At 47.1% G+C, this 27755-nt stretch overlaps 1 protein-coding gene across 4 annotated transcripts; it reads right to left on the bottom strand.

Moving 5' to 3' along the window:
• Positions 1 to 179: 179 nt before the first annotated feature.
• FAXDC2 (fatty acid hydroxylase domain containing 2) lies at positions 180 to 27755 on the bottom strand. 4 transcript variants are annotated; one of them, XM_032337225.1, is made up of 10 exons: positions 27548 to 27755; positions 18131 to 18235; positions 13423 to 13470; positions 11287 to 11378; positions 11058 to 11197; positions 7380 to 7483; positions 3166 to 3371; positions 2567 to 2672; positions 2032 to 2198; positions 180 to 1195 (listed from the first exon to the last, which is right to left on the bottom strand). In XM_032337225.1, the coding sequence occupies exons 2-10, from the start codon at positions 18131 to 18133 to the stop codon at positions 1039 to 1041; spliced, it is 1023 nt and encodes a 340-aa protein (XP_032193116.1). In that variant the 5' UTR covers positions 18134 to 18235; positions 27548 to 27755; the 3' UTR covers positions 180 to 1038. The 4 variants fall into 4 exon arrangements, with proteins under 4 accessions (XP_032193116.1, XP_032193114.1, XP_032193117.1 ...); XM_032337223.1 differs by having other exon boundaries at positions 7362 to 7483; positions 27548 to 27752; XM_032337226.1 differs by having other exon boundaries at positions 7362 to 7483; positions 11058 to 11161; positions 27548 to 27751.

Raw genomic sequence — 27755 nt, 5'->3', positions numbered from 1 at the left:
GCAGGGTTCCTGACAATGTCTGGCTGCTGAGGTAAGGCCAGGCCGGGGACTGCTGCAGCCCACGCAGGTCTTTGGTTTTGTTTCAGATAATAAGGTTCCTGACAAAGTTTCATTAGAAATAATGGTGTTGAGACAACTGGTTAATCATCTGGGGGAAGGAAAAGGGTTTTGCCCTTTGGTCAGCCATGTTTTTCTTGCCTTTTCTGAGAGGGTTCTAGCCCCCTCAGTTGGGTGTCCCCAAAGGTCAGGAACTCTGACCCTCCCTTCTGTGGATAAAAGGATCTCCAGCTTAGCAGGTCAGCAGGGTTTGGCCTGTGGTTTGTTTCCACATCTGACTGAAGGTGGGAGTTGGCGTGCATCTGTTTGATATCCCGGTTTTCATCCAGGGAGGGGCGCTCTGTGATAGGCTTTTTTCTTTTCACAGAGGGATGATGTTTGTAATGGGGCAGAGTTGAAATGGGGCCTGTGTTAGCTGACTGTGTGTTTGTGTGTTTTGGAAATGAGGGTGTCCTGGCCCTGGTCAGAGTAGGATTTGAGAAAAGCTTTTAGCGACAGGAAGGGGCAAAGTAATACCTTCTGGTTCCCTCACTCCCTGGCACCCGGAGGAGATCTCCCAGAGCTGGCAGTAGCTTCCTATCTCACCGCTACTTTTGCATTCTCTGTATCTTGTCTAGGTCATAAAAAGGTCATAAAAAGGTCATCTGGGGTCATCTTTTCCCTTCCGCAGCAAACGACCAGAGGGACTCACCAGGACCGCTCTAAAAAGTGGGTTTCTTCTCACTGGCCTCCATTCTGGGGAGCTGTTTTACCCCCTTCCTTAAGCCAACTTCTTGTTCCTTCAGAGGGACAACAGGGGCAGCTGGGGGAGCCCTGACCCCATCCTTGGCCTGCTTTTCTGGGAAGCTGATTTAACCCCCTGCCCCAGTGGTGCTGTCATTAGTGAATGGCTGGAGGAGCAAGTTTGGTGCAGTCAGAATGCCTCAGGCCATCGAAGCAGTCTACTGAGGGGGAAAGCCAGGACGGCCCTGGGGCCCTCTCTCACTCCATCTTCTTCAGGGCATCCGGGATGCTCTCAGACAGTGGGGTGAAGCCCAGCAGGAGGATATGTCTTTCGTAGGCCTTAGTCTGCTTGAACACTGTGTCGGTCCCATGGAGGTGGTCCAGCACCCCCAGCACCCCATAGCACTGGTTGAACCTGGAGGAGAGAGGACAGTACGGGAGACTGGTGTGCTGTTCTTTTCATTCATGCTAGCCTTACGTTTCTAAGCCCTCTGACCCCAAACACCCATCCCCAACATGCTGACCGCCTCCATCAGAACATCCCAGGGAGTTGTGCACATTCATGGGGCCACTCTGGACTGACAACCTATGCTCTCCTTTTGAAAAGCTATCTGACTCCGCTGCACACAAGTCAGAATGTGTGGCAGAGCTTGGCTTGTTCAGGTTGGTTCAGGGGCCACCTCCATCAGAATCCCCCACCAGAACATTTAACTAAAACGCAGTTTGCGAGTCCTGCTGCCCCACACGCTTTGGTTCAGCAATGTGCAGCAGAACCCCAAAACCTGCATTTTATCAAGGTTATCTCAGGTGATTATGGCGCTGGAGGTTTGTAGACCACACTTGAAAAAGCCTGGAGGCTTTCAGAGAGGACAGTCCCCCTTGTGAGGTGGACGTGATAACCACTATGCTGAGGAAATGGACAATTCCCCTTGAATTGTGTGCAGTATTCTTAGGTGTATATGCATTGTTCTAACAGTGTCTATAGCTTAACATTAGATACTCAAAGGGCCCAGGACCTAAGTAAAGGTTAAAAACCCACAGCTGCAGGAAGACCCAGTGTTCGGAAGAAGGAAGAGAGCAAGGTGATCTGGGTCCAGCATGGTCCTTATTCTGCCAACCTCTAGAACTCTCCCTCCACTAGTACCATCACAAGGAAACTGAAGATACCTGGGTCATGTCTGCTCCTAGAATCTCCAGGAGAGAAGGTGAAGGCTATTGCCCAAGGACCCACAGTGGGGAAAGAGGTCTTACTTGAGATGATGGTAGTCATGGAATTCAGGTGAAGGCAGGAAAGGTAGGTGGTAGCCACAGTGGGAAATGGTGGTGGTGATGAGGGCCAAGGAGAACCACATGGTGATGGAGGACAAGTGGGAGCCCATTATTAGGGGACCCACCATCACCGGCAGCATGTTGGAGACCTGCAAAGGGAGGGCTGTTTTGAAGGTGGGCCCCAGGGAGATGGAGGGGACCCAACGGGTGTCCATTTTGCCCCAGGGTGGCACCAGCAGGACTTCTTTGACTCAGATCTGGAGAAGCTGAAAGAGTTGCAGGACCTTGAGTCACTGGAGTCCTTCAGCTTTTTAACTTTCAGACAAGTTACTGTTTGAGATAACTTCTGCTGGGCATCTTACAAAGCCTAGCACAGACTGGGTCAACAATAAATGGTAGCTGGTGAATGGGAAGAAGGGAGAAAGGGCCACTGTGGTCTTAATTCTCTGTGGGAGGCCTTTGGGAATGTGGTTGGGGCTCTCTGCCCTTTGCCTCTGAAGAGGAGACCTCTACTGACCACATGCTCGATAGGGTGGGCGTAGAGCGAGATCACACCGATGGGAGCTGTCCACTCATGGTGTTTCTTGTGGATTTTCTTGTAGAATGCTGGGTGGTGAAGGAGCCTGGAAAAATAGTTAACAGTTAATAATCTGCCAGTCTCCCTTTTCCCTTTCCCACCAGACTATGAGAAGCCAAAGGTAGGAGCTAAGAGTTCCACCTATGGAGCAAAGTTGCAAACACATTGGATTGGCACTCAGACCTGCCTTTGCGTTCTAACCCCGCCTCTTAAGCTGCATAATTTTGGGGTGGGTTACTTTGCCTCTCTCTACCTCAGCTGTACTAGCTGTGGGGATGGCGGGAATGGTGCCCACAAAGAATTCAGTAAGGAGACAAATGGGAAAGCGCCCCACTGCACATGAATGCAGCGGCTTTCTTTGCTGGATGTCTGTCAGTTGCCTCAAGTTGTCAGTTTTGGAACAAACAGTTGGTGCCCACGTTAACTAAGAGGCGGCTTTTGAGGCCAGGTGGTGTTGCTCTGAGGCCTCAATTTCCTCCCTTCCGAGTGAGCCCTGGGAGAGTGAGCAGCCAGCTGTGTCTGGGCCGGGACCAGCTCACCGGTGCGAGTAGTAGAACAGGACTTCCTCAATCAGAGTGAAGATAGCCAGCTCCAGGAGGAACCAGTGGAAGGTGGGTAGCTCTCGGCGGCAGGGGTCTCCCCGCAGCTTGAGGATGGGATAGAGGAAGACCAGCATGGGCAGAGAGATCACGCACTGGTTGAAGAGAACTGTGCGGACAGACTGGCGTAGTTTCTCGGCGTCCACCTGCCCAAGGTAAGGAAGGAGGTCTTTCCATTCTAGAAACGCCTTCGCTGTGATCCGCTCTCAGGGGGCCCTCACTCTGGGGTGGATGCTCGGTGTGACGTCTGGCCATAGCCAGCAGTCCCCGGCTGCTGCCCAAGCCCTGGGGTGGCCCATCCGGTGATAACTCTGCTTTTGGAAACTCCCTTCTCAGCAGCCTCCAGTCAGCCTGAGCCTGTCTTCTTCCTGCCAAATGTCACCACTGTTCTCCCCCTTTCTCCGGCCGGGCCCAGACACGCTCCTGACAGGCACTGTAGGGTGCCTCCAGGGTGCTTGGAGAAGGCTGTCCACTCTCAGGTTGATCTCCTTTTTCAGCCTTTGAGCCCCTCCTCATCCATAGCAGGTGCAGAGATCAAGGTCACCTGCGCCCTGTGGCCCAGCCTCCCTGACCAGACCCAGAGTGAAGAGAAGGTGAGCTAGAGAACTGCCTCTCCAGGTCTTGACTAAACTTCCTGTGACTTGGTCTTCCTGGTTTTCATGGTGGGGCTGTCAGGATGGGACCTGCCTGAGCACTCTGTCCAGGTTTTCTCTGGCGAGTTGGCTTCAAAATCTCTCACCCTCAGTACTGGGCCTCAATACTATAGCCAGCATTTGCCCAAGAATCAGTACCTGACCCTTCCCTTCCTCAGAGCACTGGGGCTCCCTGGAATAGCCCCATGACCACGGGTCACTTCCTGGGTCCTGACAAACTAGTTTGGGGACTGGTCAGAAGGGATTTCTCCCTGAGTTGCCCCCGTGAGCTGGAGGGGTTCTGAGTGGTCATCAGGCTTCAGCTTTGCTCTTCCTCCAGCTTTCTCCGGCACGGCATGGACTAACTGACTCGAATCCACTCTCTAAGCTTTCAGTTCCATCCCACGTGAAGCCAGGCCAGGCCAGCCTTTTTTGGGAGCACCTGTAGATGAAGTCATACACCTTCTGGAAACCCTGAGCCAGAGGAGGGTGTCAAGCATGTTTACTCCTTCAGCGATTCGGCTGATAGGTCTGCAGCACCCTCGACACTGCAGGCGGTGTCCTGTGTGCTGGGAAGCAAGCATGAGCAAAACAAAGGTTTCTCCCCTTCTCGAGTTTCTATTCCTGGTGCCAGGAATCTTAAATAGAATGGTCAGGGTGAGCTTTGTGGAGATGGTGAGATCTGAACAAAGAGAGGAGGAAGGTGAGCGAAAGGAGAGCTGCAGGGGGTCTTCAGGCGAAGGGCACAGCTGGAGAAAGGCTGTCTGCCTCTCGCGGGCATCTCTGACCGGAAGTAGGAGGTGAGGCCAAAATGGTGGGGAGGCGCGAGAGCATAGACGGCCTTGTAGGTCATTGGGAAAACTGGCTTTTCATACAAGGGAAATGTGGGGTCATGATGGGAAGAGAAGTGACAGACTCTCACAGGATTACTCCAGTCACTGCACGGACCACAGACTGGAGGAGCAAGACTAGACCGAGAGAGATGAGTGAGAACAGTCCTGTAGGCAGAAGAGAATGACCGCTCGGACCAGTGGGGGTAGTGAAGGGCGGCCCTGCCCTGAACTCCCTTCCAGAATGTGGGTGGTGGACTTTGAGGGGATGATCAGAACTTCTCTTGGGGACATTCTGGATGGGAGATGTCAAAGAGGCCTTTGGCAATCCAAGCCTGGAATTCAGAAGAGAGCCCCGGCTAGAGATAGAAATCTGTGCGCTGTCGGCATATAGACTGTATTTAAAGTCATGACACTGGAAGAGAAAAGTGAGGGAGTGAAGACCGAGGTGGGGAGCAAGGCCTGAACCCCAGGATGCTTAGCATTAAGAGGCGGGGGAGCAGAGGAGACACCAGAAGGGAGACCATGAAGGAGCGGCCACTAAGATGGGAGAAGTGGAAACCCAGGTAGGAGAAGATACAGCACGATGCAGAGACAAGCCCCTGTGAAGACAAGCCTGCTAGGGCTAATGAGGGGAACCTTTGAGAGCACTTGGGGTGGAGCGGCGGGGGGTGAGGGCCTGACCTGAGCAGGTTTGCACAAGAGGGGAGACGGTGGGTTTGCGGTTATCAGGGAAATACCAGCTGAAGCACTGCAGGCGAGATCTGTAATGTCTGGAACTTACTTCCGAATGGTTAAGTTAAAATTACAGGTGCGTACATATTTGTATTTCTACTATCTACATAATGCAAATACTGTAAAATGTCTAAAAGTGGTGAATCCAGGTGATGTGACTGAGTGATCATCGTACTGCTTTGTTTCAACTTCTGTATCTATGTTTACCTTTTTTGGTAATTACAATATGCTGGGTGGAAAGAGTGGACCGAGAGGAGCTGGAAACCCTACAGACAACTCTTTCAAACAGCCTGCTTGCAGGTACTGCTCGCGGGCTGAGGTGGACAGAGCCGGTGGGATCTTTCTTCTGCTTAGTGAAGGAGGAAGCGAGGCTGTCCCCCTCCTGGAGGTCAGGGAAGGAGGTGTTGGGGATGTGAGGAGGGAGGGGAAGAGGCAACCCGCCGTCCGGGAGAGCAGGGGAGCAAACAGGCCAGGGGGCTGGGCGCCTGTGGAGGCCTACACTGCGGGAGCACCAGACCTGGAGTCCGATGAGAGGGGCCCAGGCTGTGTTTCCTAGTGACACTCTGACCTTGAGCAAGTCATGGCCCCTTTCTGAACCTCGGCTTTGGCAGCAGGCAAAAAGCCCTTCCCTGTGTTGCTCTCCAACCACTGTAGACTGTCACCATGAATGTTGTCAAGGTGGGGGATACTCTTGAGAGCTCATGTGGCCTGGGGGTGAGAGCATGAGCCCTGAGGTCAGAGCTGGAGCGTGCATCAGCTACCCATGTCACACCTCAGAGCCTGTTTCCTCGTCTGAACCATGAAGGTTACACAGTCCCTGGCCTTGAGCATTTACTCCGTGGTGCCCAGTCAGGAGACCGCCACGGTCTGACAGATGAAGGGCTCTCAACAGCCCAGCGACTGGCTTTGACATCAGCCCCAGCCCTTGCGTGCAAAGCTGAACCCCGAGGAAGCCCCCAGATCTGCCGGCAGGGACAGTCTCAAATGAGCAGAGCCAGTGCACCTGGCCAGTAGCTCTGGTTCAGGAAGAGGCTCTTCTGAAATCCTGGGTCAAGGGCATTATTTTTCACCCATTCTGCTTTCAAGAGTGCTGGGCTGTGGCAGAATGCCCTGATGCCGAGATGAGCCACCTAGGCACCTGGGCCGGCATTTAGAAGATGAGTGTGTTCTCTGGGAAGGGAGCCAGAATGTCGTTTCAGGTGGAGCTGGGGAAAGAATCTGGAGTTAAGAATGAGCTTTGTTGCATAAGAAAAGGCTCCTGGAGGTTGTCAAAGCACAATCAGGAGACTGGGCTGAAGGCCGGTCTAGGGGTGGGTGTGGGAGGGTTGGAGGGGTAGGAGGGGTGCGGGTGTGGGGGGAGGCTCCCTTCCAGTGCCATGTAAGTGGAAGACCTGGGTACTGGGTCAGGGTTCCCTGTAAGCAGGGTCCAGGACTGGTTTCTTGGTGATAAGCTACACACCCGCCGTTGAAGTGAATGACTGGGAAGGAGGACCTGCTTGAAAAGCAGCCACCGCCCACACATCACACCCCTCTATCCATCGTGGGCCAGCCACTGTGCCAACAGCTATCTTCCTCTGTGCTTTCGGCATCCGGCCATGGCCGTCCCTACCCTGGCCACTGGGGGAAGCTGCCTGATGTCTCTGCACTCAGCCGGGTACTAGGCTGAGCCCATCATTCTGGTTCCCAAAATGCTGATCACAGTGCTGTGGGGCAGCGCAGGCAGGTGCAGAGCCACGGATGGGAATCAGAGGACCAGGATATTCGTCCTGCCTGGGTGGCTCTGAGATCTGGGGCAGATTACTTCCTCTCTCCAACCTTCTACACAGTAACTTGGCTCGCAGAGGCCATGCTCTCTCCCAGGCCCATGGTGAGCATTTTGAGTGTGGCTTTTGCTCGTGCCCTCTATGCTTTGACCCAGAGAAGCCACTGCCACACTTACTGGTTCATTCTTGCCAACCTGAATTCGGTAGCGGGAGATGAAGTTAGGTTTTCCGGTTGTGTCAACCACCAGCAGAAGCCCGTTGAAGGCCCAGAAGAACAGAACTGGTACTTGGGTGGCACCTGAGGGTAGGGAGCAGAAGGAAACAATCAGGGCACTTCGGGTTCTCACAGCACATGTATTAACGGAACACAGCCTGACGGGACCAAGGCTGTGTGGTAGATGGTCCCTTGCTGGGGAGGTCTTGGTGCTCCTGGCCAGAGGGTCTTATCTTTAGTCCTGGGGTGACCGACTAGCTGGGGGAACTTGGCCAGGTCACTTAAGGAGTGTCTCTATTTTCTTAGTTGTAAAATGGAGACCACAACTTTCTAGGTTGTTGAAGACAAAAAAAAAAATTGTTAAAAAGAAGTAAAATTTATAATAAATATAAAATCCATATAATAATGAATAAACAAACTACAAATAAATTTAGGTTGACAGCTGGGAGTCTGTGCCCATTGAACACTTTATGAATTTCCAAGGGAGGGAGAAGCAGAGGAAGTGCTTGGTAGGACAGGGTTCCTAATGAACACTAGACTAGGAGTCAGTCAGAACCTTAATCTCTAGGACCCTATGAACTAAGCAGTGGGAGTTCAGGTATCTAGCCAGCAGTTCCCAAAGTGGAAAACTCATCTCTCTCAAGGTATCCTTGGTTAAACAGTGTTCATACCCACTTTCTTGAAAAGCCATGGTCCAGAATAGCCTGCTAGTGGCCCTAAGAGAAACCCATTTGACTTGGTTAATTAAGCCCAGCCTTTCCCAATCCTTTTTTACACCCAAGAACTCTATTTTCTCAGAACACCTAAGAACATGATGGCCCTGTACCCGTTTGCCCAGGACAGTTTGAATTTACATCAGGCAGTCTAGCATAATTATTAACACCACCTCATCTAGTCTCACAAATGTTCCTCTTTGGTTGAAAAATTGTACGGTCACCCCACCCATTCACATCCCACAGCACTGATGCTCTGCAAGATACTTTAGCAAACTGGTATTCCACACTTGCAAAATTTAGATAGGACTTTTTTTTTTTCCTGCTCCGTATCCCACTTTTCAGTAAAGTCATTCTGAGAATCTCTGATCTCTGACTATAAACAAACAAGCACTTTCTCCACTAGGATTCCCATTTATTGGAATAACAATACAATGTTATCTAACTCTTGCACTAGTTACTTTGTCCGTGTTTTGCTGCCTCCTTCTAAATATTCCAAGGGCCAAGGGCATTTCACTTAACTCCGTGTCTCCGTACTCTTCTTCCTGTACCTTCTTGCTCCCACCAGAAACCCCAGTGCCTGCGTCCACTGGGACCTGAAAAACACTTGGCCAGTGCTGTGGGGAAACAGGACTAACACAGGATCCTAGGGAGTAATCTGGCAGTATCCAAAGAAGAGAAGAGCAACAGAAAATTTGGTGGGGGTGGGGGGGGAGAGAAAAAGGCCACACATGTCCATACACATATATAGTCATTACCACATAAAACAAACAAACACAACAGACCCCTTAAGGAGCCTGAGTGTCTATTTTTTTTTTTAAGATTTTATTTATTTATTTGATAGAGATCACAAGTAGGCAGAGAGGCAGGCAGAGAGAGAGGGGGAAGCAGGCTCCCCGCTGAGCAGAGAGCCCGATGCGGGGCTCGATCCTAGGACCCCGAGATCATGACCTGAGCCGAAGGCAGAGGCTTCAACCCACTGAGCCACCCAGGTGCCCCGCCTGAGTGTCTATTAATAGGAAATGGAATAAACAGATTAGAGTATCTCTATATAACGGACTAGACTGGGCAGCTTAAAATAGTAAAGTCAGTTTATATGAACTGACATGGAAAGATGCCCACAATCTATTCAATAAAAAAGAATAAAAAAATAGTTGATATTGTCTAAGTTCAACCATATATCCAATATAAACTCTTCTATATTTATACTAATTTATACATTATTTATAGGACTTATACTAATATATTAACTGTGGTTATTCTTGGATATGACTTTCACTTTATGCTTATTGGAATTGTCTGATGTTTATTTTTAACAATGAACATGTATTTACTTTTATTCTCAGAAATTACATGCTTTCTTAATTTGGAAAAAAATAATGTTATGTTGGTGGTTGCCTAGCGGGCCAACCATCAAGGTAGTGCCTCCTTGTAGATCCAAAGGCTCCTGAAGGAATACAGAATAAAAGCCCCAACAAGATAAGATCTTGAACTTTTTTCCAGCTGTAACACTTAAAATTTGATCTCCTTCGTATTTGCTTATCATTGGGGTGAAAGGCAGTTTTCCCATCACTGTAACAAATATATATACATATATATATATATATATATATATATATATATATATATATATATATGTATGTATATGTATCAAATGTTTTCCCACTACTTCCCCAGGTATGTTTGCAATCTACATTGTTAAGGACTTTTCAATGACAGCTTGCAGTGAACCTGTCATACTTAATGTTTAGCCTGTTTGCAGAGTTCTTCCAGCTGAAAACAATTGTCAAGGACATTTGATTTGTACTTTTGCTTGTGACAATTGGCACTTTTTTTTTTATTTCCCCTTCTAGACTGTGACATAGTTTTTTATTACTATTTTTTTTTAAAGATTTTATTTATCCATTTGGCAGACAGAGATCACAAGTAGGCAGAGAGGCAGGCAGAGAGAGAAAGAGAGGAGGAAGCAGGCTCCCTGCAGAGCAGAGAGCCCAATGTGGGGCTCGATCCCAGGACCCTGGGATCATGACCTGAGCCAAAGACAAAGGCTTTAACCCACTGAGCCACCCAGGCGCCCCTTTATTACTATTTTTTAGAAAAAAAAAAAAAATTTTTTTTTTTGAGAGACAGTGCACACGTGGGAGTTAGGGGAAGTGGGGAGAGGAGCAGAGGGAGAAAAGGCACAGGATCCCAAGCAGACTCCTCATGGGGCACAGAGCCTGAAACGGGGCTCCATCTCAGGACCCTGACATCATGACCTGAGCCCAAATCAAGAACTGGAGATGCTTAACTGACTGAGCCACCCAGGCAGCCCTGTGACATAGTTTTTTAAATGAGATAAACAATTCATCTTAAGTATCTCTATATCCTCCATAAAAATTTGGCAGAGTAACATTAACATTCTTTGCGTGAATGAACTCGTGATTGAGGACATTCACCATTGTCGATAATGCTGATATAAATATCTATGTTAAAATGTCTTTTTTCTTTTACCGTATTATCTTTGGCTTGTTGTGAGTCATTCACAACATCAGTAAATATTAATGTTAAGTGACCACTTGTTGTTAAGCCCCAAGAGCTAAATTATACCAGGGATGAGGACACAGTCTCACAGGAGATCGAGCGGCTCTCTGTGCTTGTGGACCCGACATCCAGAAGCAGGACTGGTACTCGAAACATGTATTCATTTTCAGATACACGGTTTGTTTTTAAAATTTTCTATTTTCAGGGGGAGGGGAGTCTCAGGTTCTTTTCTTAGAAATCCTTAGGCAGCCATTTCAGACTGCCTATGATTAGCCCTCTTTTGGATTACCACTGTCATAAACATCTTCATTCCTTGGAATAAGGAGCTGAGAAATCTCAAAGTAGAGAAGAAAACCACAGACCAAGAATTAAGCTGTGATCGTGTACCCAAACCCTAAGCACTTGTGGTCTGGAAGGCTCACCTATAATGTAGAGGGCCCACTCCTTCCCTTCGAATGTCGACAGCAGCCTCTCCCACTGGGCTTGCCAAAAATAGCCAGAAGCGCCCCAGAATCTCTGAAGATGCCTTGGAAGAGAAGTCATAGAGGTTTCTGGGTGAAGACTGGAGGGTGGACAGTTTGTTACCGCACGCTCCGCCTCAGGACCCCCAGCACACTGTCCCCAGGTCGTGAAGGAAAGCTGGCAGCTCACCATGTGACTGAGTTCCAGAAGGCCACGAGCAAGAGAAGGCCAGAGCCCAAGATGAAAGCTGTCCTCCTCATGGAGCCCCAGATGTGTCCCTCCTAGAGGACAAGAAAGTGTCAGGCCCCAGCGAGCCTCCTGCTGTTACAGACAGCTCACAACTAGTCCTGGCAGGAAGATGTGGGATCAGTATCTCAACCACGTCAGCATCACACATCTGCTGACCTTTCCCCAGCTTCTGTGGGAGGCTCTTCTTATCAAGAGCTCTGGGGCTGTATATGGGTGTGTTCAGGAAAATGAGAGTTCAAGGCTGGGGAAGGGAAGAGAAGAAACCCGACTCCACAGCAACTAGCATGCAGTTCTGTCACCCTGAGAAGGACAGGTACGCCTTCCCCAGCAGTGGGCCTTCAGTACCACTCCTCCTGTGGAGCAGAGATGCCCATTCTCGGGGCATTGGAATCACCTGGGAGCTTTTAAAAAAATCCCAGTCCCGAGATTCCTTCCCTGCCTGATTACATAAGAGTCTCCGGGGTGAGACCTGGGTCTCTCTGTTTCTTTTTGTTTGTTTATTTTTGTTTTTGTTTTATTTTTAAACCTCCCCAGCTAATTCCAGTGGGCAGGCAAGGCAGAGCCAGCCAGCACAGGAACATCTGCAGAAACTGTTCATGGGCCACACCTCTTTCCCCATACCCATTCCACTCTTGCTCAGGAAGAAAAAAGAACGAATGAACACATGTTCTGACTTTTAATAATTCCTCTGCTTCTAGCGGGAGGAGCCTGGGCTGCCCCTGCCCAGGATAACAAGCAGTTCTAAGGGAAAGAACGGACCTCTGGCCATCACTGGGCGGTCCCTGACCTAGTCTGCTCCAAAAAGTCTAAAGTAGAGATCATTGCAAACTTGATGGTCAAATGAGCTGCCAGATTTATAGAAAGAAAATGCTACTGGCTGTGTCACCAATTTCCACTGTACCGTGGACAGAAATGACAAAAGTCCCTTCCCTCTCCTATTTCGAAGCCCAGATCGAGTCTGCTTATATCCTTTCCCGGGAGAGAGCTGGCTGGTCCCTGCAGCTGTGTGCCCGAAGTTCTGCAGTCAGCGAGCTGGACCACGGACACAGGCTCAGGGGCCATTGGCTACAGGAAGCTGCTCTAACAGGACACCATGTTTTAACTCAGACTTTGGAGCTCGGAAGGAGCAGGCTGTTTGAACTGAGCTGTCTGTTTATTTTCAGCGTTACCTTCTCGCACTTCTGATCGAAAAGACCAAAGAGAACAGTTATTTTCCGTGGCCAGTGAAAAGTGTTTGAAACTTTTCAATGAAATTTTAAAAATAAAATTGTTTTCTGTGGCCAGTGAAAAGTTTTTGAAACTAATGCCCCTCAGGGCCCTGAGCTCTGGAAATGAACTTTCCCCTCTCTCCTTGAGGGCTGGATGGACCAATCAGGGGAACTTGTTCTTTTAAGCAGGCCATGGAACACTCACCCTCAAGCTTGCCAAACATTTAACTCAGGCTTGGCAATTACTCCATTTTTAGTATTCAGAGGACCCTTTTCACAAACTTTTCCAGACTCGCTAGGAATTTTTCATTTGCGTGTAATCAGATCAAGCTAAATTAATAAATAACCTCAATTTCGCATAGAAGAGTAGCTACTTTTTTGGGGGCGAGATTGTGTTATCTCTCTCTGGCAGCCCAAGTGAAAGGACTATAAACAAGCCAAAGGTCTCTGTGCCATGCAAGAGCACAGGGCAGAAGTCAGCTCAGAAGTCTGCTGGGTTGGTTCCCAGTCCCAGTTTCCAGCCTCCAGTGGGCTTCTCCTATCTCCAGAGCAGTTATAAAAAGGGGTGGTTTCAAAGGCCTGAGGAACAGAGCATTCCTTGGGGCCAGGAGACAATGGGAAGATGGCCTCAGGCTTTTTAGGTCTTCTCCAGGCATCGTGCTACCTCACCTTGCATGGGCAAAGGAGTTGAGTTATATGGCAGCCAGGAATCCAGTGGTCTTTGCCCAGCTACTGAAATGAGCACACCACGAAGGTGTCAGCAACTCCTAGACCTTGGTGGAGACCCCAGATACATAGCACGGGCAGCTATGGAAGGAGCCAGTGGCTGCCTTCTCACTAGCTCCGTGGGTGGGGTGCCAGGAGTTACCTGCTTTGGCTTGTCACTGTGTTGCATTCTTCCAGCTTCTCCCTTCATCTGGAACAAGAAAGCACCAGTGAGTCATGAGGTCATGTTCAGAGGCAACCAAGCAAGTGTAAAGACTGGCTGAAGAATGTCAAGGGGAATGGCTAGGTGTGGTTTTTTAAAGCTGGCTACTGACTAAAACCATCTGGGGAGTTAGATAACCTCTGTCTGGGCTCCCACATCTGGAGATGGAATTGGTGTGGGCACAGGTAACATGAATCAGAGTTGGCAGTGGGGGACTCCCTCGGCAAGGAAAGGGTTCTCTACAGGAGGAACTGTGACAAATTCTCCCCTGGAATAGCTTTACTCCCTGCCTCAGCATAACCCCGTCTCATTCAGGAGAAAGCTTTCCTCTGTACCTCCACGGCACCCTAACTGCTGATGGCCTACAGCCCCAAGACTGAAGCCAGGGCCAGGCCCATGATCTGCATGGACAGCTGGTGTAACCTCTGTGAACTCAGGCTACCACACACAGGGGCTGTTTTTGTAACACTGACTGAAATGGAAGCATTTTGTAACCTGTTCAACAGGATTTGAATGAACGGTGTATTTACATGCAGGAATCATTAGACAGTGAGTCTGGAAATCTGACACCTTTCTCAAGGTTCTATCATCAATGGGTCTGTCACTTACTGGTTTTATGACCTTGGTCAAAATGTCCTCTCTGAGCCTCGATTTCCTTCGCCATAAAATGAGAATAACAACAGGGTCCCCGGTTGTGTGATCTCTGCTGGGGGACTATAACCACCATGAGGATGGGCTTTCTGGTGTGCCCTTCCTGCGGCCTTTCAACAGGACTTGCATAGCCCATGTACACTGAGAAGCTGAATCAGAGGATCTGGTTCGTTGGGCCAGTGTTGGCCCAGATGGACCTCGGGAACTCCTACATCGGTCACCTGGGGATTGGTCGAAGCCTGGATTTCCAGGCTACGCTCCAAATCAGAGTCTCTTAGGGCAGAGGCTAGGAAACTGCATTTTGGACTTGTTCCTATGTGGTTCTGGAAGGCTACGTAAGCTATGGGCTGTGGGTTGGTAAAGGGAATGGCCGTCACCTGAGGTCTATGGGGTACAGACTGGCTCTGGCAAATGTCTTCTCACCCAGTCCCGACTCCCATCCCTTCTTGGCAGAAAGCAGAAGCTAGAAGTTTGCACTGCTAAAGAACGGAACTTCCCTAAGCTGACCCACTGGGGGAGATACCAACGACATCATGAAATCCAACCCACGTAATTTAATCAAACAAGCACGATCCACTGGGACCTACTGTGTACCAGGCCCCGTGGCCTTTCATGGGTACTGCAGAGCACACTGGGAAAACCACGGCAAGGACACCGCCTTCAAGTTGCCCATAGTCCAGCTGGAAGCAAGCCTAGCAATACAGGCTGAAGTCCAGCAACTAAGAAGAGAATGGCAGGAAAGGCCCCAGGATGGGAGTAGAGAGGAACCGGGGGTGGAGCTGGAGCCAAATTCAAGATAGCACAGGACTATGAAAGTCTTGAACGAAAGAATTATATTCACCATCAGCACTACTTTTAACATTCAATGGGGCGTTCATCAACACAATTAGACAAGAGAAAATAAGCAAAGGTAAAGAATTGGGAAGAGAAAGGTAAAATCCTCACTATTTTTGGATGCAGTAGTCCCCTCCTAATTGTGGGGGATACATTCCAAGACCCCCAGAGGGTGCCTGAAGCTGCAGGAGGCACTGAACCATTCATGTACTATGCTTTTTCCTATGCATGTATATACCTATAATAAAGCTTAATTGGTAAGTTAGGAACAATAAGAGATTAATAACAATAAAATAGAACAGTTATAACAAAATACTGCAACAAGTTATGTAAATGTGAGTGATCTCTCTATATCATTCTCTCTCAAAAGATCTATGCTATTTATCCTTCCAGGCAGAAAATTTTTTGTCCGCATTCATACTCCTCATTGCGACACGCATAGTTGCGACACTGGCCACAGATTTGCCTTTGCTCATTGTCACTGCAGTTTGTTCCCAGGCTGCCATGGCATCAGGTTTAGGCCTTAACCTCAAGAAATTAATTGCTTGTTTTTTTTGTTTTTTTGTTGTTGTTGTTTTTTAATTGCTTGGGTTTTCTGATGGTTTGTGTCTTTAGTATGCATTCTTGCAACTTGTGTGTGCCCTTCTGAATGCCCTTTTTAATCTTGGCCTTTTCCAGTAGCTTCCTGGCATTCCTCTTAAGTGTTTTTGCAACAAACTTAAAGCGTTTCTCTGTATCTGAAACAATGCCATGGTTTTTCTAGGAAAATGGCAGCCTGAGACAGTGGCTGGATTTGGTAGTTGGGTGGCTGGGGATGGCGCTTGCCCTGAGTTGCCAGCCAGCTTGATTTGTTGAGTATCTCACTACCTGTCTTATTGCAAAGCTCTAGTAAGTGTGGTGCTAGCACATGAACAGGCAGACATATATAATGCATGAGAAAGTCCAGAAACAGACATATATAGGAATGTAACATATGATAAAAGGAAATCAATGTAAATGCACTTTGAACTGAACAGATGCTGAACTTACTCCGTGATAAGAGAAATGTGAACTAAAACTACAATGAGAGGGGACACGTAGGTGGCCTAGTCAGCTGAGTGGTGAACTCTTGGTTTTGGCTCAGGTCATCATCTCGGGGTCATGGGACTGAGCCCGGCATCAGGCTCCTCCGTGCAGAGTCTGCTTGTCCCTCTCCCTCCCCACTCTGCTCCACTCCTCATTCTGTCTCTCTCTCTCAAATAAATAAAACATTAAAAAAAATAAAACTACAATGAGAAATTATTTCTCACCCACCAGCATGGCAACAATCTAACAGCTGGATCACATGCTCTGCTGGTAAGGCTGAGGGGACTTTAGAATTGTATTTAGGGGCGCCTGGGTGGCTCTGTCAGTTAAGCGGCTGCCTTCAGCTCGGGTCATGATCCCACGGTCCTGGATCGAGTCCCATGTTGGGCTCCCTGCTCTGCGGAGAGCGTGCTTCTCCCTTTCTCTCTTTCTCTCTGAGAAATAAATAAAAACCTCTAAAAAATTAAAATTGTATTTGTTCTCATTTTTTAATAAGATATTATTTATTTGACAGAGAGAGCACCAGCAGGGAAGCAGCAGAGAGAGAGGGACAACCAGGCTCCACGCTGAACAAGGAGCCTGATGACCCCAGCAGAAGGCAGATGCTTAACTCACTGAGCTACCTGGGTGTACCTCAATAAAGGCATTTAAATTTTAAAAGATAACATGGGGTGCCTGAGTGGCTCAGTTAAGCATCTGCCTTCTACTGGGGTCACGATCCCAGGGTCCTGGGATCGACCCCGACACTGGGCTCCTTGCTCATGGGGAACCTGCTTTTCCCTCTACCTATTGCTGTCCTTGCTTGTGCTCTCTCTGACAATATCTTAAAAAAAAAAAAATGTCTTGGGTCTCCTGGGTGGCTCAGATAGTTAAGCATCTGCCTTCAGGTTAGGTCATGATCTCAAGGTCCTGGGATGGAGCCCCACGTTGGGCTCCCAGCTCAGCGGGGAGTCTTGTTCTTCCTCTCCCTCTGCCTCTCCCACTGCCGGTCCTCTCTCTGTCTCCCAAAGGAATAAATAAAATCCTAAATATATGTCTTTATTGATACACAATTCACATACCATATGATTTACCCATTGAAAATGTGCATTCATTCAGCTTTTAGTATGTTCATAGAGTCGTGCACTCATCACCATGATTCATGTTAGAACATTTTCATTGTCCCAAAGGGAAACCCTGCACCCTTTACTCATCAATTTCTAATTCCTTTCTCCTTCTGCCCCGACTCTAGCCCTTAGCATCCAGTGATCCACTCTCTGTCTCTCTGGCTTTGCCTATTCTGGACATTTCAGATAAATGGATTCATACGCTATGTAGCCCTTTGTGAGCAGATTCTTTCACTGGGCATGTCTTCAGGGGTCATCTGTGTTATAGCATGGATCACTACGTCATTTTTTGATTGCCAAGGAACATTCTGTTACGTGGATGTATCGTATTTCACTTATCCATTCATCTGTGGGTAGACAGATGGCTGCTGGGTAGACAGACAGTGGCTAGATAGACAGTGGCTGCTGCCACTCTGTAGTTCTCATGGTAACTCATGCACAAGCTTTTGCGTGGACATGTTTTTATTTCACTGGATACATGCCTAGGGGTGGACATGCTGGGCCCTACAGTCACGACACTGAACCTTTCCAGGAATGTAAAGTGGTTGCACCTTTCTACATTTCTAGCAGCAATGTATGAGGGCTCTAATCTTAGATCCTCACCAACACTGTTTATTGTCCTTGTGGAAGGGTGTCCTAAGCTGGCTGAAGGGAAGCATTACAGATCATCTGGTCCTGCTCTGTGATGAGGATGAAGGAAACTCAATAAAGGAGGGCTGACAACCTCCCAGAGTTCATAGATGGCACAGCCAGGATCAAAGCCTGGCTTTCAGTATCTCTAAGGATATTTTATTCTTTTGAGTTTGATTGTTCTCGCTTGTATTATTCTAGGTGCATGTTGACCAACTATGACCTTAGGAAATACTTCTTCTCTATGATCCACATTTCTTGTAGATTATTTAGGCTGGAGAAAGACAGCAGTGACCTATGAAGTGCCTTCCAGGGTCTGAGGAGTGAGGACAGCAGGAGGAGGTGACATGCAAGCTCCTCACCATCTCACTGGGACGACGGTATGCAGGAGGGATGCGGTCAGCTCAGAGGAAAAGCTGTCAGGCAGGAATACTGGGACATCTGATATCCAGTCAGGGAGCCAGCACCTGATTTAAGGAAAGGAACCAGAGGGCGTAGTGTGGTGTCAATCAGCCCAATCCCCACCTAGAGGCAGGAGAAAGAGTTTCAGCCACGCTTTGGCCCCGCCCCTAGAGGCCAGCTTCTTTGCTATCCCTCCTCCTTCTTCCAACTCCCTCTGTTCCAGGTGATAGAGGAGAGCCTGTTAGCAGGCCTGTAGGTGTGAACTCTGCCTCACTGCGAGTTCTCATGGAAAGCGATGGAAGAGAAGCAATGGACTGGAGCAAAGCCACCAGCATTTTCTCTTGTCTGACCTGGGATGGCAGCCAGGAGTCCTTGGCTTGCTTGCGTGCTCGTGGGTGCTCTGTAGTCATATTCCTCACCACCCAAGGCTTCCAAAAGGAAGGGATGGGAAGTCAGCCCCAACTGTGGTGAACACCCCTGCACCCCATCTCGGACAGCACATGTTACTTAATAATCCAGGTGTTAAAGCATTTCCAAAAACTCTCCCTTAAATAACAGTTTTCTCTGTCTGCCCTGTCTTGAGCAGCTCCTGTTGGCCTGATTCCAAGTTTGCTCCACATCCTGCATGTGGTTAGGGGCCCGTTCCAAGAAGTCACCCTTTACATGGGGATAGATTCTTGGACAAGACAGGGTCATTTTTCAATCTGGCAGCTTGCTGCCTGGAATTCTGAAAAGCACAGATCTTTCAGCATGAGGAACGTAGTGGTTCTAGGACCTTTGGGGCTGAGCCGACCAAGTGTCTTAATGATAAGGAACCAAGGGTCAAAGGAAGCACCTTGAGCTGAGACTCCCAATGTGTACAAGTTATTTGCAGACCGGCAGAATCACCTTGGATCACCTTTTCTATCACCTTGGATTTCCATCCTCAGTTCTTGCTGGGAGCTGTGAAAGGCTCTGTTGACCCTGTTGAAATAACCATCCCTTCTGGAGAAGGAAACAAAAGGACTGGGGTTTATTTGGTAAGCTTCTGGGACTGCTCTGCTGTAGGAACTTCACTTATAAGCCAGAGCCTCATCCTAGCTTTTCCCCAACTGAGCATCACCTATTATCCTTGCCAAGAGGTCAAGAAGCTAATGGGACATGGTCTCTGATCTTTAGAAACTCATCTGTTCCTTTCAGGGACATTTGTTTAGAACTTACCTTGTGCAAGGAACCGTGGAGATGCAACGATAAATGAGAAACCCTCATTTACATAAACCCATCATTCCAAAATCTGTATGGAAAGTATTAAGCTAGAAGTCCGCGCCAGAGCTAAGAAAATACTGAGCAGGGCAGGAGATCCGGCATACCCAAGAAATCTTTAGAGGAGGACAATGCCCAGGTTTTCTCTGCACTCAGACACATGATCTCCAACCTCAAAACTGAAGCTTTTCCTCCTTGATTTCATTTTAGTTTATTCAAGGAATGCTGGGTTTTAGTTAGATCATTCTTTTTTTTTTTTTTAAGATTTTATTTATTTCTTTGACAGAGATCACAAGTAGGCAGAGAGGCAGGCAGAGAGAGAGGAGGAAGCAGGCTCCCTTCCGTGCAGGGAGCCTGATGCAGGACTCGATCCCAGGACCCTGAGATCATAACCTGAGCCGAAGGCAGAGGCTTTGACACATTGAGCCACCCAGGTGCCCCTAGATCATACTTAAAAAAAAAAAAAAAAAAAGATGCTATTTATTTATTTAACAGAGATCACAAAGTAGGCAGAGAGGCAGGCAGGGGGAGAGGGGGAAGCAGGCTCCCTACTGAGCAGAGAGCCCGATGCGGGGCTCGATCCCAGGACCCTGAGATCATGACCTGAGCTGAAGGCAGAGGCTTAACCCACTGAGCCACCCAGGTGCCCCTAGATCATACTTAAAAAAACAAAACAAGATGTCACAAAATCAGACACACAGATCAACGGAACAGAATAGAAAACCCAGAACTGAATCCACAATTATATGGTCAATTATTCTTAACAAAGCAAGAAGAATATCCAATGGGAAAAAAGACTATCTTGTCAACTATGTTGGGAAAACTGGACAGCTACACGCAAAAGAATGAAACTTGACCACTGTCTTACACCACATACAAAAATAAACTCGAAATGGATTAAAGACCTAAGTTTGAGACATGAAACCATAAACGCTCTTGAAAAAGCACAGGCAGTAATTTCTCAGATATCGGCTGTAGCAACTTTTTTCTAGATAGGTCTCCTGAGGCCAGGGAAACAAAAGCAAAAATAAACTACTGGGGCTACAGCAAAATAAGAAGGTTCTGTCACAGCCAAGGAAACATCAACAAAGCTAAAAAGCAACCTATGGAATGGGAGAAGATATTTGCAAAGGACATATCTGATAAAGGGTCAGTATCCAAAATACATAAAGAAATTATCAAACTCAATGCCCCAAAATGAATAATCCATTTAAAAATGGGCAGAAAACATGGATAGACACTTCTCCAAAGAAGACATCCAGGTGGCCAACAGACACATGAAAAGATGCTCAACATCATTCATTATCAGGGAAATGCAAGTCAAAACTACATTGAGAGATCACCTCACACCTGTCAGAACGGCTAAAATCAACAGTACAAGAAACAACAGGTATTGGCAGGGATGTGGTCAAAGGGGAGTCCTCTTGCACTGTTGGTGGGAACACAAGCTAGTGCACCCACTGTGGGGAACAGTATGGCGGTTCCTCAAAAAGTTAAAAATAGGGGTGTCTGGGGGGCTCAGTCAGTTAAGCGTCCACCTTCAGATTAGGTCATGATCTCCGGGTCCTGGGATTGAGCCCCGGATCAGGCTTCCTGCTCTCAGTAGGGAGTCTGCTATTCTCTCTCTCTCTCTCTCCCCACCTCTGGCCCTCCCCACAGCTCGTTCTCTCTCTCTCTCAAATAAATAAAATCTTTAAAAAAAGAAAAGAAGTTAAAAATAGAACTACCCTATGATCCAGCAATCTCACTACTAGGTATTTACCTGAAGACCACAAAAACACTAATTCAAAGGGATACATGTACCCCGATGGCTATAGCAGCACTATTTCCAATAGCCAAATTATGGAAACAGCCCAAGCATCTATCGATTAATGAATGGATAAAGATGTGCGGTGTGTGTGTATGTACGGAATATATATATTATATATACATATGGAATAGATAAACTATATATATATCCACGTATGTACACACACACATACGTGTACACAGTGGAATATTATTTAGCCATCAAAAGAGCGAAATCTTGTGATTTGCAATGACGTGGATGGAGCTAGAGAGTATAATGCCACGTGAAATAAATCAGAGACAAATACCGTATGATTTCACTAGTAGGTGGAATGTAAAAAACAAAACAAATGAACACAGGGAGGAAGAAAAGAGAGGGAGGGTAAACCAAGAAAGAGACCCTTAGCTATCAAGAATGAGCTGGGTGGAGGAGGTGGGGCACGGGTGCAACAGGTGATGGGCATGAAAGAGGGCACGTGTTGTATGATGTGCTAAGTCAGTACACAGTACGCCTGACATATCACCCTGTATGTTAACTAACTGGAACTTATTTGTTTTTTGTCTTAACTGAATGGAATTTAAATAAAAACTTAAAAAAAAAATAGGAGCACCTGGGTGGGTCAGTCAGTTCGGCATCTACCTTCAGCTCAGGTCTTGATCCCAGGGTCCTGGGACTGAGCCCTGCATTGGTTTCCTTGCTCAGCGGGAGCCTGCTCCTCCCTCTACCTCCCCTCTGCTCATGCTCTCGCTCTCGCTCACACTCTTTCTCTCAAATAAATAAATAAAACCTTAAAAAAAAACTTTAAAAAATCAAGATAGATGTGTGAACATGAATATCACTACTGCCACTGAAGGTATTCCCTACTCCATTATTTCATTCTCCAAAGGAAGCCATGTACTTTGTATGAATATAGAGATGCTAAATTCTACATAGAAATTAGTGTACAGTTCTCCTCTTTGGAAGAAGTGGTATACTTTTTTGTAACACGCAAAACAAAACTGAGGCGATCCATTTTGGTCCCTCCATGTGCGCCTTTTTGCTTCGGCTGCCAATTAAGCTCAGAGTTAAATTTAATGCTCAAATACACTTTGGGGGATTTTTTTTTTATTATACAGTCCTATATAAAAAATGATGTATGTATAAAGATGTTCAATGTAACAGTTTTTAATGGCTAAAGATTAGAAACAAGTTAAATGTCCATCAATAGCAGCTGGTTAAGAAAATTATATTGCATCCAATGGTGAAACAATTTTCATCCAGTAAAGGAATAAGGCTTTGTGTGTACTCTCCAGAAGTATTAAGTGGGAAAAATAAACAATGCATGGAATATTTGTGTGTGTGTGTGTCCTGTTTAAGTGTGCATGGGATAATACATAGAATATTAGACTACTGCTGGAAGAGTATCTAAGAAACTGTTTACAATGGTGGCTTTTGGTGAGGTGAACCGGGCCACTAGGGGACAGGATAGAAGGAAGGCTATCTTTTTACTATATGCTGTTTCCTGCCTTTTGAATTTGGTACCGTGAGTATGTTTTTACCTATTTAGAAAATTACAGAACTGTTAAAAGTTTTTAAAATAAATTCAATGCCCATTTGTTGGAAACATTTTATTGAAGATTTGAAGAGTAATTAGCTCTCTCCTTAATTAACTTTCCCTTTCTCAAAAATCAGATTAATTTCAATTCCTTTGAGAAGTCTGTTTCCCCTGAAAGTATAGGCCAATTTTTTCCATGTTCATTCTTCAGGATAGAAAGGTCCATAGCTTTCATTAAATTATTAAAGGTAACTCTGATGGAGTCAAGCAGAGAAAGACAATTATCATAGGGTTTCACTTCTATGTGGAACACAAGGAATAGCATAGAGGATATTAGAAGGAAGGGAAAAATGAAGGCGGGGAGGAAATCAGAGGGACTGTGGACTCTAGGAAACAAACTGAGGGTTTCAGAGGGGAAGGGGTAGGGGGATGGGGGGTCCCAGTGATGGATATTAAGGAGGGTATGTATTGCAATGATCACTGGGTGTTGTATGCAATGAATCATAGAATACTACATCAAAAACTAATATACTGTATGGTGACTAACATAACATCGAAAAAAAAAAAAAAGAACCAGTGCTTTGTTTCTTCTTCTTTTTTCGTGGTGACAGGGACGGGGAGGCAGAGGGGATCAGGAGAAAGGTTAACAACTTTACATGGTCCCAAAGAAGAGCAGTAGCAGCAAAGCTTCTGGTTCTTTTTTCTACAGATCACAATTCAGAACAGTACGAAAGGTATTTATTTGTGCTGGATGGTTTCTTATCAGGTTTTACCTATTTGCAGCTGTCCAATTGTATATATCCTTTATTGGAAGCTATGTCAAACTCTTTGGAGATGGAGACTGGGTCTAAAGTATAAATAAACAGAACCAGATATTAAAAGTAAAAACAAGAACTAAGAGAGATGAGGATGACTGTCTGTACCATGAGACCTTGACCCTGGAAGGAGGCAGCTCTGCTTGATTCCAAAGGCAGAGAGAGTCCTGGGGCACCTGGGTGGCTCAGTGGGATAAGTGTCTGCCTCCCGCTCAGGTCATGTTCCTAGGGTCCTGGGATCGAGCCCTTCACGAGGCTCCCTGCTCAGCAGAGTCTGCTTCTCCCTCTCCCACTACTCTTCTCTCCACTCATGTGCATACTCTCTCTCTCAAATAAATAAATAGTCTTTAAAAACAAAAACAAACAAACAAACAAAAAAACCCCAAACCAAACCAAACAAACAAAAAACAAAGGCAGAGTGTTGGACGCCCACTGTGTCCATAGGATGGAAACTGAGTGCCACCAGACTGAGCAATGAGAGAAGTTCTACGGGAACCCTCGGCTCCGGGTAAACCTTCTGGCCAAAGGAAAGGTGACTGTTTATCTTCTGGTGCTGGGAAGGCCTCTTTGGCGGCAGGAGTCCCAACATTTTTCTGTCCACATCTGATCTCAGTGGAGGCAAAGAAGCACTTCCAAATATGTGTTCTTTGGCTAAGCTAATACGCCCACATACTATCTCCCAAGATATTTACATAGGAGGCTGACTCCTCTAAGCTGCACAAGCCTATATTCTGCTGAATATTTTATGCCAAAGAAGCTTGTTTTCTGTGCCTCTCTACCTGCTGGCAGATGTGTTTTCAGTTTTAAGTGGACAGAGTCTGTAGGAAGGTTCTAGGGAAGTCCCCAAACATGGTAGGCAGATGTGTCTTCAACTGCAGAAGTTCCTTCACATTGACTGCCAGTGGGAATGCTCAAGTTAGAGATTTTGGCAAATAAAGCCAATGGCGATTATTAATATTTGACATGTTCAGGTGCTATAATCACTCCATTTTTATTGTGCTTTCTCTCTCTGACCTTTTCCTTTACCTTTTAAAGTCTCCCATCCAACAACTAGACGTGACCTCAGAGCCCTTCAAGTCAGATGCTACTGTTTTCCACTGGAAGACATGGGGGCATAGAAAGGTTCAGTGTTTAGCTTCAAATTACATGGCTATTTAGTGGCAGAACTTGATTTCAGTGCTTATTATAGCAACTGAGTCTGCAAAAAGTGTAGAATGTGCTGATGTTGTGCATGCAGGGTGGGCATCAGGGTTGTAAAGGAACACAAAGGAATGAGATCAGCCTCTATCAGCCATGAATAATGGATTAGATACTGCGAGCACGCGCGCCTGTGTTTTAATACCAGAGGGAAAACAGAACATGTTTTCTCTAAAATAGTAATAATTCTTTCAAGAAACCTTTACTGTATGCAAGATACAAAGGTAGCCATAGGGGATAGATACAACTTCTTGCCGTATTTAATAAAGTAATACTACATAGCTTTGATTTTTCAAGTGAGAAAGTATGTAGGAGGAGAATATGAAATTGCATAGGATGGGAATACATTTAGGGAAGAGAAAGAAAGAAAGGCACCAAAGAAAAATATTCTAATACTTCCTAACAAGAAAGGCACCAAAGAAAAATATTCTAATACTTCGTAACAACGAACTGATTCCCCTTTAAAGGGAAGTTGATACATATTGTGAGATTATCCAAATTAGATACTTTTTAAGTATGGTTCTTTTGATTCTGACTATACAAGCTATTTATTGCAGAATTTTCGGTCTAGAAAATGATACAGTGAGGCTAAAGCTGATGTTCATGACCTTGAGAATCTGAATACAGACAAGAGACAGAATAGACGAATGGGGTGAGGGTGTGGGGGGGTAGAGACTTTAAGTTTTTTCTGCAGCCTGACACTTTCAGATTTTTTTTAAAGCTTTTATTTATTTGTCAGAGAGAGCGAGCGAGCGAGCGCACAAGCAGGGGGAGGCAGGCAAAGGGGGAAAGAGGGTCCCCGCTGAGCAGGGAGCCATGAGGGACTCTATCCCAGGACCCTGGGATCATGACCTAAGCCACAGGCAGATGCCTAACCGACTGAGCCACCCAGGTGTCCCTCTTTCAGATTCTAGGTCCCTGAATATTCTGCATGGTTGATGAGGGTTCCCATTTTATAGGTGTAAGACATACCATCTTTACATGACTATGTACTGTTTCTTTGTAAACATACTGTGAAATTACTAGAATTATTTACTTTCAAAGGAGAAAAAAGAACAAGTGAGACCTCGTTGATTGTCTACTCCACCTCTTCTATTTTATAAGCAAAGATTAGCCTCAATGAGCAGAATTGACTTGTTCCAAACTCCACAGTTTCTGGGAAAATCCAGGCTTCCTGAGACTTCGCTGGGCGCCGAGTGTGTGTTTGGAAGAGCACAAATTCTCTTTCATAAGTGGGAGACGACATCGGGAGAGGGCGACCGACAGGAGGATGAGAACTCCCACCACCTCAGCCTCTGCTCTCAGGCTGTTCATTGTCTTGGAAAAAGCTGAGCAAACTGTCTCTAAGGGGGAGGACAATGACCAGAAATGTAGTTGCCCAGCTTAAAGCCTGTGGTGAGGAAGATTTGAGGAACTGCTGTGACCAAGGTCTAAGAACAAATGAGGCTTTTGTGGATGAAAAGATTCTCACTCCAGAAGACGAAATGCCGGAAAGAAAGGTGAGACTCCGAGCCAAAAGACTGAGGATTGTTCTACCAACGTTCCTTTCCCTGCCTTTTCTACGAGGTATGTGTATCGTTTTCCCGCCTGATAGCGTGCCTGCGAAAATGAGCCTGCCTGTTTGTTTACTGTGAGGTCCACAAACCTGCCATGTGGCAGACACTCAGTATCTGCTGAATAAAGGAAAGGAGAACTGAATAAAAAGCACTGTGTTGTGGCACCTGGGTGGCTCAGTGGGTTAAAGCCTCTGCCTTCAGCTCAGGTCATGATCTTGAGGTCTTAGGATCGAGCCCCGCATTGGGCTCTCTGCTTAGGGGGAGCCTGCTTCCTCCTCTCTCTCTCTCTGCTTGCTTCTCTGCTTACTTGTGATCTCTGTCAAATAAATAAACAAAACCTTAAAAAAAAAAAAAGTAATGTGTTTTGCCCTCAGAAGGTGTCCAATATTTGCTTTCAAGGTATCAGCACCTTTCCCTGGGACTAAGGCCTTTTCTTTCCATGGCCAGAGGCTGGAGTTCAGAGCTTTTCCATTTTATCAAGTTGATTTTAGAATCATGATCTCTCAATGTAAGAGATGTGGTTGGAACTGTGCATGGAACTGAAGCAAACCGCAGTCTGTATCCTGTTTTGCTTGCCTGAAGCCCCAAAGGGTCCGCATGAGCCCCTGGAAACGACCAGCCTTATCGTTCATCGCCATCGCGGTACACAGACTGCATCCTCTCACGCAGGAAGCTTCGTGGGAGCCCTTCCCGGCAACTACGGAATGGCCAGTAATTCTAAGACCATTGATACATCTTTGTATGTGGCGACAAGACAGCTTGGACACGGTAGCCCATCTCTAGCTCACACCTTGATCTTGTTTTAAGACCGTTAAAATTGCCTATGTGCCCTCCAGGTGATCGGACAGGTCAGAGAAGCAGTTTGTGGTTTCCCCGCCAGACTTGCAATTGGTTTTTCCTCTTCGGAGTTCTGACTCGAGAGTTTGCCCTTTATACACAGGGTTGTGAAGCCCAACCCTGACCATCTGACAGGACAGACTGTCAAGTGCTAGCCGGACAGGAGGACAGAGGAGGGCATGGCACAAAGGCAGAGTCTGCAGGCATCAGCAAGGGCCTTGTCGGGGGCTCTGGGCAGCAAGAAGACGGCCCAGATCAACGATCAGAGGCAAATCTCACCTGTTTTGTACGTGGGGGAGGACAGAGAGGGAGCAGAGGGGAGAAGACCGCACTTTTTCTTTCTTTAAGGGAACTCGGAAGCGCCCAGACGGTGGCGAACAGCTCCCTCCCCGGCAGTTCCCGCTCACCTCTGCAGGGGCCCGTGTCCCAGCTCCTCCGAGGTCCCGGTCCACAGCCCACGCTCGCCTCCCCTTCTCCTCCGCCCCTACCTAGGCGGCTGCTGTCACTGCGCGGCTGCCCACCCTCGCGGCTCCTCGGAGGCTCGGGGAGGCCGGTCACAGTGATCGAGTTACTGAGCAGCCGACTGGCTCGGGCCAGGCACGTGATGAGAGAAAA

This window comes from Mustela erminea, chromosome 3 (genome assembly GCF_009829155.1).
Source record: "Mustela erminea isolate mMusErm1 chromosome 3, mMusErm1.Pri, whole genome shotgun sequence".
Classification (NCBI taxonomy): domain Eukaryota; kingdom Metazoa; phylum Chordata; class Mammalia; order Carnivora; family Mustelidae; genus Mustela; species Mustela erminea.
This window is presented reverse-complemented; position numbering and strand designations above follow the sequence as displayed.